Source organism: Lingula anatina, chromosome 6, assembly GCF_051362555.1.
Source record: "Lingula anatina isolate TDL-2025a chromosome 6, LinAna3.0, whole genome shotgun sequence".
Classification (NCBI taxonomy): Eukaryota; Metazoa; Brachiopoda; class Lingulata; order Lingulida; family Lingulidae; genus Lingula; species Lingula anatina.
Genome location: NC_141772.1, coordinates 6699111 through 6716233, shown reverse-complemented (window position 1 = coordinate 6716233; position 17123 = coordinate 6699111). Strand labels below are relative to the sequence as shown.

The following is a 17123-nucleotide window of genomic DNA, read 5'->3' as shown; positions in this document are numbered from 1 at the left end:
GTTTCCCAAAAATAATTATAAATGCACAATAGATGAGTAGTGATGAGTAGTAATATATGTAAATAAACAAAATCATAAATTAACAGGTACAATATAGATGGATAAGCTTAATTATACATGCATGTACTATTAAATAAATAAACGAATTAATAAACAAACATTGTGAATTTATGCTGAAATTAATATGATAAATATATTTTAACCGAAAAATTATAATCGTTCCTAACCACCCCACAATGAAGCAGAGCTATGCATTACCAAAGAGGGAATAATTGTCTATTGTTTGCAACATATCTTAAAGAAAAATTGGTCCATGGATTTCGTTTATCATTTCTTCATCTGTATAACAGTAGTCCTTGAAGATCTTGTATTTGGTTGTCTTTTGGAATTAATAATTCAGATTAGACTCGCCAATTGCACCTTGGAATTTGACATGTTTATGAAGTTTTAAAGTAGAACTGCGGCCTACTCGATCCCCCGTCCACACTCCCGTCAACATTATAAAGTTGTCTTCCGTAACGCAGAAGACACGTCAGCTACAGAATATAAAGGACTCCATGGAAGGTTTTTGTACAGGGATGAGAATCTGTTCCCAAAAAATAAAAAAGTACTAACGCGACATTCAGAAATCTACAAATTCCCAATCATGCATTAAAAAAAAAGTTATACAATTTAAATAAAATATGTTTTTATTTATTTATTTATTTATTTATTTATCTATTAGCAAAGACAAATTATCAACCATCTGGGATAGGCCCTTATACTAAGTTTTAGCCTTTTGTATGCCTGGTTTAGTATTAAATGGTTCAAAATCATTTTTCAAACCAGTGAAAACATTCAAGGTTGTCATTAATATTTTCTCAAATTACATCACCAAATAAGGCAGGGCCGTAGCCTCCGGGGGGGCAGGGGGGGCAGCTGCCCCCCCCTGGAATTTGGAATTTTACACACCACACCCACCCCCCTCGGTAGCTTCGCCCTCTCGTGTCCGCTTACTGCCCCCCCTGGCATTTTGCTCAGGCTACGGCCCTGTAAGGGGGACCCATACATATACGGTACAATTTCACATATCAGAATCTGCCAGGAGATGGCTTCAGTTTATTAACTTTGTTGTCAGATAACCTCTGTCTTTTCTTTAGGATATTCAGATTATATTATCAAATCATACATGACAGTGATAAGAAAAGAGATATATAGCATTCACCAGAAATGTGTTAGGTGTGAAAATTGCTGTCGCAACCATTGTGTTGCACTCAATCAATTACCCAGACTGCATTGCAACACCCGGAAATAAACAACATAAAACAAAATCTGCTGCTGCGTAATTCTCTTGTAACGATTTAACGAGTGAGACATTTAGTGAATTCAATCAAATTTGAAAGGTAAGGCACATAATGCATTTTCTATTACTTTTCTTAGTTATGGGGCATGCCATGTCACGTACGTTATCAGGACCGTTGTCTTAGTTTTCTGCCTCAAGTTACAACTCTTTTTGTCATGTACCGACTGCAAGTCTAATTTTGCCCATTTTTTGTCTGTATCAAAATGCCGGTAGATATAGGAATTTAAATTTCACTCACTAAAACAGATAATAAGTTCAACTGCTGCAAGTTAATATAACGTCTGATAGGAAAAATTGAGCTGAAAGTGCGTTCAGTCCCGACGACTTACCGGCTTATTGGTTTAGCCACGCTCGGCTGTCACCTTGATTGGATAGTAAACGATTGTCGTAAAATCGCTAAATGATATTAAAACCCGGTGCATAAACTTGAAAACCACCTACAACAACCTTGGACTACCACATTAATCCAATACAATGCAAAAATAAACTATAACAAGTGGTTAAAGCCTTCAAACCGAATGTCGTAAAGTCCCCATATGCCTCCATAGAGACAATAAAATAGAATGAGCTTCTGAAACAAACCTGATCCAGTTCCAACAGAATAATCGAAATAAAATACTGCCGGGCATCGGAGCGGCCTAAAACTTGGCACGCTTACCGCTAATACTGCAGGCTACATCATCCCGTCGCTCGTTTGTAAATTCCGTGCATGGCATACGCACAATCAAACCGTAAAAAACAAATTCTCGGGGTGTCGTTGGCCAGGTCCACTCTAACCTACCATTACGAAAAAGAAGCCATGCCATTGGACAATGCGACCTCTGCGGTTACGTCATTTCCTGAATTGGATTGTTGAGTGGACCTAGCCAACGACACCCCGAGAATTTGTTTTTTACGGTTTGATTGTGCGTATGCCATGCACGGAATTTACAAACGAGCGACGGGATGATGTAGCCTGCAGTATTAGCGGTAAGCGTGCCAAGTTTTAGGCCGCTCCGATGCCCGGCAGTATTTTATTTCGATTATTCTGTTGGAACTGGATCAGGTTTGTTTCAGAAGCTCATTCTATTTTATTGTCTCTATGGAGGCATATGGGGTCTTTACGACATTCGGTTTGAAGGCTTTAACCACTTGTTATAGTTTATTTTTGCATTGTATTGGATTAATGTGGTAGTCCAAGGTTGTTGTAGGTGGTTTTCAAGTTTATGCACCCGGTTTTAATATCATTTAGCGATTTTACGACAATCGTTTACTATCCAATCAAGGTGACAGCCGAGCGTGGGTTTAGCCCAGTTTCTATTTTTCCTGCCCAAATATAAAAGTTGCGAAGATAATTACGTCTTAGATATATATTTTATATTTATAACTGCCAAATTAAATTAGATTTCGTCCAAAACTTTTAAAGGGACACCAAAGTAATTATTAGCACTGACATTCTTGTGTTAGAAAAGCATTTTACTGGTACTTTTTGATACTAGTACACTTCACTTCACTTCATTTAAAGGGTACATATTCAGTGTGGAGCTGGCTGTTGGCATGGCTGTATATTTTGGGAGTACATGTTCACCTAAGACTTAAAAGAAAAAATATTCTCATGTCACCCCCTCATTTTTAATGCAACTTTATGGTTATTTCTAGGTTTATTTAAATATTATTTAAATATGTATTGAAATAAAATTGTGCTGAAGAAACCCAAAATTTGCTGCCTTCATTCTTGTTACTCACCAGATGTTTGATACCTACTGGTATTTTGGCACAAGGTGGCAAGGTGTATATAAAATCTTTTTTTTTTATTTCAGAATCTATCCTCTCAGACGACCACACTCTCCAACATGAGCAATAATCCTGACACCACTGCTAGTCAGTATGACAAGGCCAAGGAAGTACCCCAGGGGCAGGGCTATCCCCAGGGTGGGCCTCCTGCCTATGGACAGGAGGGGGCATACCCCCCACAAGCCCAGTACTACCCGCAGGGTCAACCATATGGTAATGATATTATTTATTCTTCTTGCTTTTTGTCCTGTGTGGCCTAACAGACTTCTGTTATACTGCATATGATTGGTTGTATAACTGTTACAGTATCTAGTGCATTACCATATCATACTTACTGTAGAGATAGATTTATATAAGTATACACTTATGAACTATCTTATAAAAATAATAATAATTATTATGATTATTATCATGCATTTTATCTATTTATTTGTTGTCAGTATTATTATTATCATTTTATTCATTTTTTTTTCTTTTTTTTACATTTACATTGTCAGTATAAATGGATATTATTAATCATTCAGGTCAACCAATCACAGGCCAGCCTCAGACTGTCATGGTGGTCCACACTCCTATGATCAACCCCCCTCCAGATCACATGATTTACGCCATCGTGGTAACCATTTTCTGCTGCTGGCCCATTGGTATTTTCGCCATTATGAAAGCTCTCGCCTGCAGAGATGCCATTAATCGCGGAGACATCACCGAGGCCCAGGCAAAGTCTGCCGAAGCTCGTCGCATGTCTCACTGGGCTTTGGGCGTGGGCATTGGATTTATTGTGCTGATCATCTTGTTTCTGGTTATTTTTTATGCTGCAGTGCTGCCCTCTTTGTTTCATAGTTACAATGAGTACGATTAATTTGCAGTTAAGGACACACACACTGAGCATCAGGCCCTTCTATTGTGACATTGTAATTTCCCTGGAAATTTTAACACATTTCCTTTTATCATCAAAGCATACACTATTCAAAACCATTGCCCTTTTTTGAGTTTAAAACTTGTAAATCTTACCTTTATGAGTGGAATTCACCAGTCTCTATTTCGATGGCAAGAGTGACTCAAAAACTAGATACCTTTTCATTGTGTAAAGATAACACCCGGTGTATGCCTTATAGGGCATGAGACTTCACACATTATTATTTGAAAGAGAAACTGTGTATGTGTTGTACCCACTTCTCCACCCTCTTGCCTATCAAATCTGTTATACCAAATTTATTTTTTAGATTAATTTTATTTCTTCATACCCCTGAACTGTTATATTTTAATAGTTTTATTTATGATACAGGGAACAAGCTAAGCAAGTGTCCATGAGTAAGTGGACGGTTTAGTAAGAAATATAGGTTATTACTTTATTAGAGCCAATCAGTGAGAGCACCTATGGTGAAACCATGGTTTGCAATTTTATTTATTTCTTCATTTTGCTGTTTTGTTCTTTCAGGTAGTGAATGGTAGTAGTCTAAAAGGTAATAACTTTTGGTTTGGTAAAACATTGTACAATAATTATTGTAAATGATAGTAGTCTAAAAGATAATTATTGCACAAACATATTTTGAAGAAATTTGATTTTTAGTCTGGCAGAATCACCACCAAGATTTAAATTATCACTCTAATTTTATTATTATTTTTTATTTCACATGATTTCTTAAGGGATTTTATCTGAGAAATTATTGATTGGTAATTTTTATCAAGTTAATTTCTATGGCTGCAAGTTATGGGGCCAAATATTGTGATTAATTTTAGTTGTCATATCTTGTAAGTTTATGTTTATCAGGCTTAAAATGCCTGTGCTTTTAATTTAACCTTCACTGTTTGAATGGAGTACATTACACCCCAGGTATCTAAGCTGTTATAGAAGATTTTTATGCCCTGATAAACTCTGATCTTTATGACCAGTTTTTAGCCCAGATACAGAAATTGATCAGATTTGTGTATCTGGGTCATTAAGTTATTTATAGTATTGTACAATTCAAATACCAGCACATATCTTACATTTAGTCAAAGATTTTTGATTATAATTGTCACTTCGGTGGTGGCCCACAATCAATGTATTTAAAGTAAGCTGATTTGTATCAGATTTTTATTGCTCTCAGCTATCAATTTTACACTTAGATCTGAATATAATTGGTTTGACTGTTTTTAAATCATATATGAGAAAAGTTAATGTCATGAGCTTTACTTTACAGAACCTGATAAAAGCGTTAAAGTTTATAGCCACTGAATTTCAAATTAGAGGAGTATATATTTAATGTATAGAAAAAATGTTAATCTGCAGTGTATGTGCCCTTTTCTACCTCTATCCCAGTAATTTAATTTATTCAACTTTAAAACTACAAACAGTTCTTATAACATTCTGTAACTTTTCCATAAAAATTGCATCATTTCCATATAGTGCTTACATTCGCATAGTTTCAAGACATATTTATTGAGATAAAAAAGCACTTAATGTCACAATGTTTGACCATGGATATAAGTGTTGGTGCACACAGTTCTTTTTGTTTGTGAATGTGCCATTAGGTAAGAATGGAAGTGCATATATTTGTGGCATTTTTGTCATCTTGTTCATTCTGATAGTTATTTTCAGGTAATTTATTTTGATCAATCAACATTCACAATCTCACCGTCATTTAATATTAAGCAATAACTGCACTTTTAGCATAATTTTCTTATTGTTCTTATTTGGCACTTGTTTGGTTGAGGGTTGTTCCAATTTTGTTGTTGTCAGTAATTTAATTTGTCTTGTTTTTGGTCATAAACAACGAAGCTTAAAGATAAGTGAAAACGTCCTTTCTCTTGATTTAGAAAATATTTCGAATTCGTCCTATTATAAATAATTTAGAAATTAATTTACTGTTAAGTGACAGCATTCGGGATCGTCTTGTCATAGATATCCCAATTAAATTTTTGGATAGCTTGTGTCTCTATTCAGAGGCAAGATGCGTTCTTTTTACGTAATAAAATAATTTTATTTAGTTACACAAAAATATATTGTTGCGCCCAGAACGTGTGGAATCTTACCCAAGACATACATATACATTGTTACGCATGGTGTAATGTAAGTCAAGTGTAGGAATAAACGTGTTGAGTATTTTTGAGTTTTGTAATGTGACAAGTCGATAGTTCACAGTGCACTCTTTTTAAGGACGCAGGAAAGAACTGTTCATTGGATTTTTTTTCACACTCGATTCGCATATTGGTCCTGTGAGACTTTTGGGGATAACTTTTAAAGTAACGACCAAAGACTTATTCTGTTTTGGTGAAATTTCAATGTATTTCAAATTCTAGACGTAGAACATAATGGAATTAACCCCTTGTTATGTACACATTCAGATTTTCATTTTTAAAAGTGTAAATCGAATTTTGAATCACTTTAGTGGTAAATATATTTCAATCGTGCTAAAATATTGACCGTTTTACAGTGATTTGGAATTTCCATTTAATTCAAATTTTGAAAGAGGTGATTCTTATTTTTAAAACTTGATAAAAATAAACAAGAGAAATGTGTATCAGACAGTTAGACTGTCAATAATACTGGTAGTTACTCATTTTCTCGGATTATGAAGAACGTCATTTTATAATGGATTATATTCAGAATGTTATGGGCGTTGATAAGGCGCTTTTAAATTCTTAATATTTTTCAAAATATGCCAAAAACGAAGTAAACATACACCCCGCCCTACCCCAAAATAGTTGATGTAACGTGACAGAGAGTCCCCCCATGACAGAGTCCGCCTCCCATTCATTTGTACAAATAGGCCTCGCCCTAACCCTAACCATAATAACTACATGGAGGCGGACTCTCCGTTACACGGACCCTTAGTTTCGTTACACCGGCTTCGTTTGGACCCCAGACTGTCCTAATATGGTCACTGCACACCCCTGTCTAAACAAAACAGTTTTTCCCATGTTATAAATATACTGGACCGTGCTAAGACGCCAACTGGAGGCCAAATAATGTGACAATCACCTCTGCCGCAATCCGGAAGGTCAGCAGTTTAGATCAGATTTCACGTTTGGCTTTTAAAATATACTCAAAGGGTAGAAAGACATTGATTGATACTTTTTTCGAAAGAAAGTGGTCAAGTCAATTAAGGCCTCATAAAGTAACCAAAATTTGTAAGTGGTTTTACATCGATATAAAGAAGACTCCTCTCATCCAAATGGTTCCCTCCCTATGGCGGTAAAGAATTCTATCGGGCAATATGGTGACGAGCAAATTCAGTTTCGTCAAGGAAAAATGTTTTCTGGCAGTAGCAACACACATTACATACATGCATAAAAGGAGGCGGCTATGTACCTATATGAAGACTCCTGGCCGTCTAAATATATTATCATTTTATTTTTTCTTATTCATTTTTGTTTCAACTTATTAACGGGTACAATGAAATAAAGCAAAATGCCGGATAAAGTACACCATGCCATTAATATAACAAGCGCAGATGATAAGTTACTATCATGAAACAGTTTAAAATGCAAAGAGGAAACCTCGTTATAAAAGTTATGTCAACTCGTGATGCATTAGTCTCCATTTTATTCTTGGTTTTGATTTGTTCAACATAAAGAACTAGTTCAGACCACCCGTGGTCCTTTCCACTGAAACTTTATTTTAACCCTTTGTTTTCCTTCTCATCTTGAACATGCTGATTTCTGAGAGTGTCTAGCCACGTCTGGTTTTCCTCGGTCTTTAAATAAGTGTCGTCTAGTTGATCGAATTGAAATTAGAAAACAAACAGAAAGACCTGCAAATATGACAAGCACAATACCTACCAGGACAGCAGCCGCAATAAACACAATGTGATTTAGACAGAAACCATCATTGCTGTACCTGGCTGTCATAGTCTTTTTCCTTATTGAGTGATTCACCGGCAGCGTTAACGAAACAGCTGGCTCTTCAACTACGTCGACAAAATACCCCAAACCAACGTTTTCCGGCGCCGTCTCATTGAATTTGTCTCTTCTATCTTCCACACCAGGGTCCCAAAACAGATATTCGCCGTCGTCTCTTACCCATCTTTTCTTCCTCCTTCCCCACCCTGGGTCGTCTCCGGGGCACGCAGACTGCGAGCATTCTGGGTCTTCGTTTTCCACGCTGCATGCGGTGACGGTGCAGAAGAACCCGGTGGACCTGTTGGTGTCGTGGCGAGGTGTGATCAGAAACATTGGGAACGTTGCAGTCAGGTGATTGTCCACGGGGTCCTGGGTGAACCCGCTGAAGAACCGAACTGCGGGGCAACCCCCTGTGACCAAATCCAGAGTTTTCCATGTATTGTCTTTAATGATACCCGCCGCCCAGCAGTGCGAAGCTTTGATTTTGACTTTGTCGTTTTGAGTCACGTTCAGCTCCATGGTAACGTTCTGGCCCAGTGTGATTGGCTGGCTGTTGATGCCAATAACCGAACTGTCGTTTTCTCTCTTTAGAACCATGGTCACTGAGACATCAAACCCTGGGACCGTGGCCACTTGACCAATGATGGGTATAATCTCTCCAGCAGGTGCGTATGCAGTGACATTACGAAGGGTGTTGTTCAAGCTGTTTGTCTTGCAACTGAAAATCTGCGCTTCGTCGATGGTTGCCAGAAAGTAGTCCTTATCGTGGAGGAATATCACCGTGAAATTCGAGCCTACGGTCACACCACACGTCCCTAACGTCACCGTTAAGGTCCAAGGGGCGGCGTCGGTGAAGCAATTTACGTTGTCATAAAAGCCGTCGACGTAGACTCGACCCTCGGTGGGATTAAAGGTCCCGGAGGCATCGTCGTAGGAAATGTAAGCTGCCGTGGTACTGCAATTGAAATTCACCGAGATTTTTGCTGTTTGGCCCCATACACTCCCCACAATAACCAGTATTGACAAAAGCCAAGGCAACGGTGTGGTAGGCATATTTGTCCTGAAAACAAAGATACAATGTTCTTTTTTAAGTTGAACTTAAAAATCAAACTTCTTTATACCTTACGTTAAGGACATGTCGAAATGACACAAACTAACATAACATCATTTGATATTACACTATCTTAATATTGTAAATCGAATAATTGTTTAGTCGTGCAAATTTGTCATAGTAAACAAAATAAATGTGAAATTTTGTTTCTGTCAAACACAATGAAACACACACGCAGACACACAGGTAATCCCTGATCTGGAAAATTAATTTACAACCACGCGAATTACATTTTGTCACGATCAAAGAAATCCAAACTGCAAAACGTACTTACAAGGCATAAATAGAGACGCAATAAGCCATATACTTAATTTCGACTAACCTGAGGCTGAATTATATCAGTAACCGACGAAGTTATTTACAAAAACACTAAAAAATGCTGTATAGTAAGTTTGGTTTCAGTTATCAAATATAATGTATGTAAGTGAATTGGAGCCCCCCTCCCGATCCTCCTCGCCACCTCCTAACCACACACACACACGCACACACACACACACACACACACACACACTTTTTTCCATTCCAAAACCAAAACGAGCAGCGCAAAGTACCAGCAGGTACCAGCAGGTCCACTGGACCAGGAGGCTGCACGCCGCTCGTTTTCTGACCCACGGGAAGAGAAGGGAAAACATGACGCCATGTACATGTACATGTATGACAAACCAACTCACGCGTTCAGATGATGGTTCTATGCTCGAGAGGTCGGTATTATATAAGCTCGAGGTCTTCCTGCAGAAAGCGTGCCTTGGGTCCTACTGTGGGCCAAATCACTTCCAATACACACACAAACATCCGTTCAAAGCGCTCCATTTTAAAGTCAGAAATGCATGTACATAGAGCCCGTACGTACCTTGCATATGCTTGATTTCAATTAGGTATCGTATTATTGGATTGCTAGCCCCTGCATATTTTGTTGTCCACAGTGTCGCATAACCTTGACAGCAGATGGTTGAGCATTGGTCAGCTGAGGGGATATTTGCGGTTACTGCCACTTGTGGACACAACATTCGGTCACCATCTGGACACTCGACCGTGACCATAAACGTTTGGGTAGCGGTTATCAGGAAATTGGGGGCTCCTTTTGAATGAAGGACTGGGACCGAATTTTGTCAACCTTTCACACTGAAAATTATAGTCTATTTTGACACCCGACAAATAAATAGTAGTCCACGAAAGAGGGAGCAGAAACTTGGTTTTGTCTAAATGTGACTGCGTTTTTAATTCGTCCTTTGCGTTCACATACAGGTATACCTTATTTTTATTTTATTTTATTTTTTTTTTTGGGGGGGGGCCAAAAAACATGAATAATGTATGAGGGTAAGAGTAGGTGAAGTGACATAGCTTATTTTTTATAATTAATTTTTTTCAATTTGTCTCTAAATTTGTTGTCATATAACATTAATCATTTTACCATATACCGGTGTTATTATTATTATCTGTCAGATTATACCAGTCCCTCAAGAGAGGACACAAGGTCCTTTTCGAAAATGATGAGAAATGGTTGCGTGTATGCCATATGTGCCTTTAATAAGAAAGTCCCAGGCAGAACAATTGTTTCGCTTCAATTTAATGAACCAACTCCTTCGCAACATAATGCAAGGTTTATTATTAAATATATCTTGAAAAAAAAACGTAAATATATAAAACGAATATATAAATAAACTGCTTAGATATATAATTCACCTATAAATTTATAATAAATGTGTGAATGGCATTCTCATATCAGTATAAATAACATATATGATTTGTGATGAGAAACATTTTCAGTGAAACAATTAATACAAATATTAAATATATAAACACAATGTCAACAATTTGATGTTGCAAACTATAAACTCTGATCATCACAGACCACATATCATCACAGTGGACAATGTACATGTTCATTATACTCAAAAACATATGAAGTTTGATTGATATAGCTGAGATAATTAAGTACATGTATATGTGTACACTGGGACCGGTGTATTTATATAGGAGTCCCACTATCGGTACCTACACAGGAGTTCAAAACGCACAGAGTCTACCATCACAGCAAATGCAATTCAGGGATCTCTCGCGATTTTAATTTTAATGCCAGGGTCATATTCCGCTTACCAAGTGCGTTCTCAGGCGGTGTTCACAATCTCTCTGTCACATAAATAACACAGTGAAGCATGGTTCCATGGTTCTTAGGCCCAATAGTAAAATGGCAAGTGTGCAACTTTCTGGCAATGTCAAATACACGAGTTTGGCATCCGCCTTGAGTTCTCTCATTTTGCAGTTTTAGTTTCCATTTTGGTTTTGTACTTTCTGTACCGTTGCATGTAAACAAAGAAACAGATAGGGAGTCCACAGAGAATGACAACTGCAAGAAACATCACACTGGCAACAGCAATGAACATAACGGAGTTGAAACAGAACTTATCTTGAAAAGTTGACACGGTTTCATCCGTAAACACGTGGTTGAACTTTACAACAGAAGGCTCCGCTTTGGAATTCTTTGACTCCACTATAACATCGACAAAATAACCTAAAGCAACTTGATCGGATGGCCTTTGATTGCCATCCATATTCCCAGCCAACCTTTTCCTTCGTTTTCCCCAACCAGGTTCATTTTCCGAACATGCCGATTCAGAGCATTCAGCATCTCCGCTGTCCACGCTACACGCCGTGACGGTGCAGAAGAAACCAGTGGACCTGTTGGTGTCATGGCGAGGTGTGATCAGAAACATTGGGAACGTTGCCGTCAGGTGATTGTCCACGGGGTCCTGGGTGAACCCGCTGAAGAACCGAACTGCGGGACAACCCCCTGTGACCAGATCCAGAGTTTTCCATGTATTGTTTTTAATGATACCCGCAGCCCAGCAGTGTGAAGCTTTGATTTTGACTTTGTCGTTTTGGGTGACGCTCAGCTCCATGGTAACGTTCTGCCCCAATGTTACTGGCTGGCTGTTGACGCCAATAACCGAACTGTCGTTTGTTCTCTTTAAAACCATGGTAACAGACACGTTGAATCCTGGGACATTCGCTACTTGGCCAATGATGGGTATAATCTCACCAGCGGGTACGTATGCAGTTACGTTATGAAGAGCTGTTTCGTATACGTCCGGTTTACATCTGAAAACCTGTGCTTCGTCGATGGTAGCCAGAAAGTAGTCCTTATCATGGAGGAATATCACCGTGAAATTTACGCCCTCACGAACCCCACAAGTATTAAAGATAATGTTTAGATCCCAAGGTGGGAAGTCTCTGTAGCAGTCAATATCATCGTAATAACCGTCGACGTAGATACGACCCTCGGTGGGGTTAAATGTTCCAGAACCAGCTTGGTACGAGACAAAGGCCGCCATTACCGCACAATCAAAATTCACGGCGATTTTGGCCGCTTGATTCCATTTGGGATTTTCCGAGAATAGCACTATAAATGGTAGTAATGCACATATTCTGGTAAACATGGTGAACTGAAATAAGCAAGGAACATAGTATTATACATTGTATTTATTAGGGTGGGTCCACCAATAGATACGGCGATATTTTGATAATATTTTATAAGGCGATAAGGTGGTCACATAAAGGTGGTATATGTAGTCTAACTATAAATATAAATGTTGTGAATGTACATGCAACAAAGAAGAAAAACACGGAGAATCTTTCAGACCAATGCTGATACCACTGAAGTGGACTAGACTACGATATGGGTTTCTCTTACAATGCAGCAGACCAGATTTGAAGGTCTAAAGATTTAGGGACGTGCCATCCAGGTAGGTTGGTTGCATTCAGCGGTCGACCGGTTGGGTCGACCTAAGGAAATGAGCCCCTACACCAATTTTACTGAGCGCCTTTCATTATGCACCCCCTCCCACCCCGCACCCCGATACATGTAATATGGTTCTATATTAAACATCACAGAATGACGGTTCTCAACTACCGGTGACTATTACTCACATAATTGCATTTACATATTAGTGCAACTGAACACAGCAGCATTATTGCAACAACGTTTTTTAAGGTACCTCCTGCATCATGATGTTTGAGATGGCCTATACTGTTTACTATTACACGGGGGTAATGCATCTTTAGTATACAAAATGTGGTTCTTCTAAGGCAAAAATCAAAAATTCATTAAAATTGCAATAATTCACGTTAGTCGATGTAAACTTACCCGTGTCTCGCTCCAATGCCTTGACCACTAGCCCAGGCCTGTCTTTTGTTCACCACTCATCTGGTCATGCGCGCCTGTGTGCCTGCTTTGTATCTATTCTAACTGATAAAGACCAACGTCAACGATTTTCAAATAATATGATAGGTATGTTGGGGGTTGTCTATGTACACCATCTATGAGTTGAGCATTGGTCAATTAGAATGATCAGGAGACTTGAACTTCGGTTCTTCAGGTAACAAAAATTCATTACAAAGAAGATTTGTGTATTAGAATTATCCACTCCTTGATGTCTATGTTTTTATATTTTAAAAAATCATGGAAGACCTATATCTCCTGTCGTAGGCCTTATTGGTGTTAATTTGAAAATCCAGGTCAATACAAACCAACTATAATGGTTGCATTCATAGAAGGCAAATCTCTCGGATCGGTGTCATAAAAGAACTATACAAAGAAAGTTGGACCTAACTTTTTAGATCAAGCTCTTTAATGTGCCTTGTGCCAATATATTATAAATAAGTGATCTGCCACTTAAATAACATGGTGCTTGTTTTCTATAACAAAGGGAACGGCTAGTGCTGCCTCAGGTCATTATTACTTTATTTTAGGACCCTTGAAATTCCCGTTGGTTGTATGGAAACTTGGTTATTTGATTAATCTGTCACAGTTCAGTTTGACATTATAACGGATAGAAGTTTTTTGTTATTAATGTACTACTTTCATAAATAAACCACTAAATAAACCACTACAACAGGGGACCTCTGAGGACCATGTTTAGATGTTGAACAATAACCGACAAAAATGGTATATAAGCATCATAGTTCTGCCTCCCCAGGGCGAGACTCCAAGGTACTAGTGCAGTAGGTGACTTGGGTGAGACTGTTCTGGCGACATCGGATAAATGTGCCAGGGGACCCGGGCTCTGGCTTATTTCTAAGTTCAGTTTTCGTTGGCCCCCGCCGCTGCTGTGCGCGAATTTCTCTTCGGTGGTTTCTGTCCTGTTTAACATACACAACACAACCGGAGGAAAGTGCACACATGACGACAAGAACGAGAATCATCATACTGAGTACGACGGTGAAAACAATGGGGGAGAAACACGTTTTATCTTTCGGAGAAGACGTTGTTATGTTGGCAAACGAAAGGTTGAAGGGCATTTTGGCAGCATCCGACTCCACTATAACATCGACGAAATAACCCAAAGCAACATGACTGAACGATCCGAGAAGATCGTCTATATCTCTGGCCCACCTTTTCCTTCGTCTTCCCCACCCTGGGTCGTCTCCCGGACACGCGGACGGAGTACATTCTGGGTCTTCGTTGTTCACGCTGCATGCGGTGACGGTGCAGAAGAAACCGGTGGACCTGTTGGTGTCGTGGCGAGGTGTGATCAGAAACATTGGGAACGTTGCTGTCAGGTGATTGTCCACGGGGTCCTGGGTGAACCCGCTGAAGAACTGAACTGCGGGGCAACCCCCTGTGACCAAATCCAGATGTTTCCATGTATTGTTTTTAATGATGCCCGCCGCCCAGCAATGTGAAGCTTTAATCTTGATTCTGTCGTTTTTAGTCACGTTCAGTTCCATGGTAACGTTCTGTCCCAATGTTACTGGCTGGCTGTTGACGCCAATAACTGAGTCGCCATTTGTTCTCTTTAAAACCATGGTAACAGTCACGTTGTATCCTGGGACAGTCGCTACTTGACCAATGATGGGTATTATCTCGCCAGCGGGCACATAAGCCGTGACGTTGCGAAGAGACGTTTGAAATGCGTGCGATTTGCAATTGAAAACCTGCGCTTCGTCGATGGTACCCAGAAAGTAGTCCTTATCATGAAGAAAAATTACCGTGAAATTGACATCCTCTTTAACTCCACACGTGCCAAATATAATGTTGAGATCCCAAGGTGCAAAGTCTCTGAAGCAGTCAACATCATCGTAATAACCGTCAACGTAGATACGCCCCTCGGTGGGGTTAAATGTCCCGGAACTAGCTTTGTAGGATACGAATGCCGCCATCACTGCGCAGTCAAAATTCACGGCGATTTTTGACGCTTGATTCCACTTTTGGCCCGCCATGGATAGAAAAATGCCAAGCACCAACGCCGGAAGACTGACGGACATAGTGAACTGAAACGGAAACCAATCATAAAAGGTTTGTATCAGTTATAATACCAATCTGGATAATACCGTCACTTTTAAGGGATTATAACTCTTCGCATCGGGTCCATATTTTATGATGAATACTTTGTATAGAACTCATATAAATCTTTTTTAAAAAATATATTTTACCACCAAAACGGCGGTAATCGCAATTATTCTGGAATCTGTGCTTGCCATTGAACCGCGTGACTGCCATAGAGGGCTACCCTCTGTAATTATCTTTTAGGAAACAACCAAACCTTTTGGAAAAAAAAAACAGGGACTAACTTTTAATGTCGGAACGGGTTCATTAACCATTGGGAAATTGTTGTTGACCGCAAGAAAATCAATTTTTGTCCTAAATGAATAGATGTTAACCCTTTAATACATTGTATGTCGGTGTAACGTGAGAGACAGTCCCCCATGATAGAGGGTCCGCTTCTCATTCATTTGTACAGGTCATCCTCGCCCTAGTTTTTGACCCACTAAGGTCAAGGAAACCCTAAGCATTATAACTATAAGGAGGGCGGTCTTTCGTTACACCGGTGTCCAGGGAAAACACCGTTGTCCTGCCAAATGAAACTAAACTTCTTTCAAAATATTATTAAAAGAGACACCAAAATGATTGATGGAAGTTCCAAACACAAACTTGAGAGGTCCGATGGTTTAAAAAGTAAAACTTTGCTAATTTATTTCGGGGAGAAACCGGCTATTTACACCAGTTTACACGGCCGCGTGTTTGGCGAGGGTAACATTAAAACCATTCTCATGCTACCCACGCGTTTATCACTACCCCATTGCTATTATTTCAAAATGAATTTTTTATTATTCTTGTATGTTTAGAAATTTACAAAATTCAGGAAAACTTCCTGTAAACCACCAAACGTACCGTTTTTGACGGACTTATCTTTTTGGCATGATACTGTACTAGTACATGTATGACTGCATTTTATGCATTACATGTACATTGATAAACTTTTCATCGATGTTGGAACATCGCGGGAGTCTCATGGGATTAACAAAAATCCATTTAAATGTAGGCTTTCGTGTGCAGGGAAATTATGTTGCTGTAACAATGCAATAAGAAAGAAATTTGAAATAATTTTTGTACATTATATAGAGCTACATATTGTGTGGTTTCACATAAGTAACAGTGCATAATATCGGAAGTTCATGTCCCCTCATTCAGTGCAAACGGTCTTCAAGTTTAAGCGTTTGCTTCAGTTAAGTCCCGACTCTGCGTCATTCCGAAGAAGCGGAGTGTGGCTTTAGAATGAGATAAAATAGTAATGGATACCATAACCCGACTACAGCTGTGGAAAAAACTGAAAATTGAGAAGTAAAATGCCCCTGGCTTTCACCTTCATTTATTTTAGTCCGTTCGCCTCATCAATGCACGTACTGTACATGTACGTGCCAGGCGCGCTTACTAGTACCTTTCAGAATTTTAAAAGACAATTTTAAACAATCGCGATCGCGTAAAGTTAAAAAAAATAACAATAACTCACCAGTGTCTCGCTTCAGTGGCCTCTCTGTCCAGCTGAGGTCAGCCTTTTGTCCAGTCCCCTGTTCATGCGCACCTGTGCGGCCACCTTTTCTAATTGAGCCAGTTGATTGGTTTTGTATAAAGGGATGTAAGGAGTTTACCTTTATATACTTTCAAGGTCTTCAAACAGCTGGATAGCAGAATGTTCATAATCAAACAATGCTATTTAGACTAATATCTTTCTGCGCACAGTGGGAAATTAAACATATGTGGCTTTTGGGGGAGTTATTCACCTTGATTTCTTC

The 17123-nt window shown here is 39.0% G+C and overlaps 3 protein-coding genes across 5 annotated transcripts; 1 reads left to right on the top strand and 2 right to left on the bottom strand.

The window, feature by feature from the left end:
* Nucleotides 1–1227: 1227 nt before the first annotated feature.
* Nucleotides 1228–6200, top strand: LOC106164053 (interferon-induced transmembrane protein 3). The gene is made up of 3 exons (XM_013541839.2): nt 1228–1382; nt 3142–3328; nt 3640–6200. The coding sequence occupies exons 2-3, from the start codon at nt 3175–3177 to the stop codon at nt 3972–3974; spliced, it is 489 nt and encodes a 162-aa protein (XP_013397293.2). The 5' UTR covers nt 1228–1382; nt 3142–3174; the 3' UTR covers nt 3975–6200.
* A 1426-nt stretch (nt 6201–7626) lies between these two features.
* LOC147761059 (uncharacterized) lies at nt 7627–10083 on the bottom strand. Of its 2 annotated transcripts, none has more exons than XM_087015432.1 (2): nt 9901–10083; nt 7627–8999 (listed from the first exon to the last, which is right to left on the bottom strand). In XM_087015432.1, exon 2 carries the CDS (start codon nt 8990–8992, stop codon nt 7739–7741), a length of 1254 nt encoding a protein of 417 aa, XP_086871558.1. In that variant the 5' UTR covers nt 8993–8999; nt 9901–10083; the 3' UTR covers nt 7627–7738. The 2 variants fall into 2 exon arrangements, with proteins under 2 accessions (XP_086871558.1, XP_086871559.1); XM_087015433.1 differs by lacking the exon at nt 9901–10083 and adding an exon at nt 9722–9872.
* A 517-nt stretch (nt 10084–10600) lies between these two features.
* Nucleotides 10601–17048, bottom strand: LOC106164031 (uncharacterized). Of its 2 annotated transcripts, XM_087015955.1 has the most exons (3): nt 16841–17048; nt 13195–15320; nt 10601–12493 (listed from the first exon to the last, which is right to left on the bottom strand). In XM_087015955.1, the coding sequence occupies exon 3, from the start codon at nt 12485–12487 to the stop codon at nt 11303–11305; it is 1185 nt and encodes a 394-aa protein (XP_086872081.1). In that variant the 5' UTR covers nt 12488–12493; nt 13195–15320; nt 16841–17048; the 3' UTR covers nt 10601–11302. The 2 variants fall into 2 exon arrangements, with proteins under 2 accessions (XP_086872081.1, XP_013397239.2); XM_013541785.2 differs by lacking the exon at nt 10601–12493 and having other exon boundaries at nt 13650–15320; nt 16841–17001.
* Between the last annotated feature and the right edge of the window lie 75 nt (nt 17049–17123).

Excerpts from the sequence above, each read along its gene's own strand:
- LOC106164053 (XM_013541839.2), top strand. The coding sequence starts at position 3,175 with ATGAGCAATAATCCTGACACCACTGCTAGTCAGTATGACAAGGCCAAG. Across the intron at positions 3,329-3,639 it reads CCCGCAGGGTCAACCATATG|GTCAACCAATCACAGGCCAG; the intron begins GTAATGATATTA and ends TTAATCATTCAG.
- LOC147761059 (XM_087015432.1), bottom strand. The coding sequence starts at position 8,992 with ATGCCTACCACACCGTTGCCTTGGCTTTTGTCAATACTGGTTATTGTG.
- LOC106164031 (XM_013541785.2), bottom strand. The coding sequence starts at position 15,314 with ATGTCCGTCAGTCTTCCGGCGTTGGTGCTTGGCATTTTTCTATCCATG.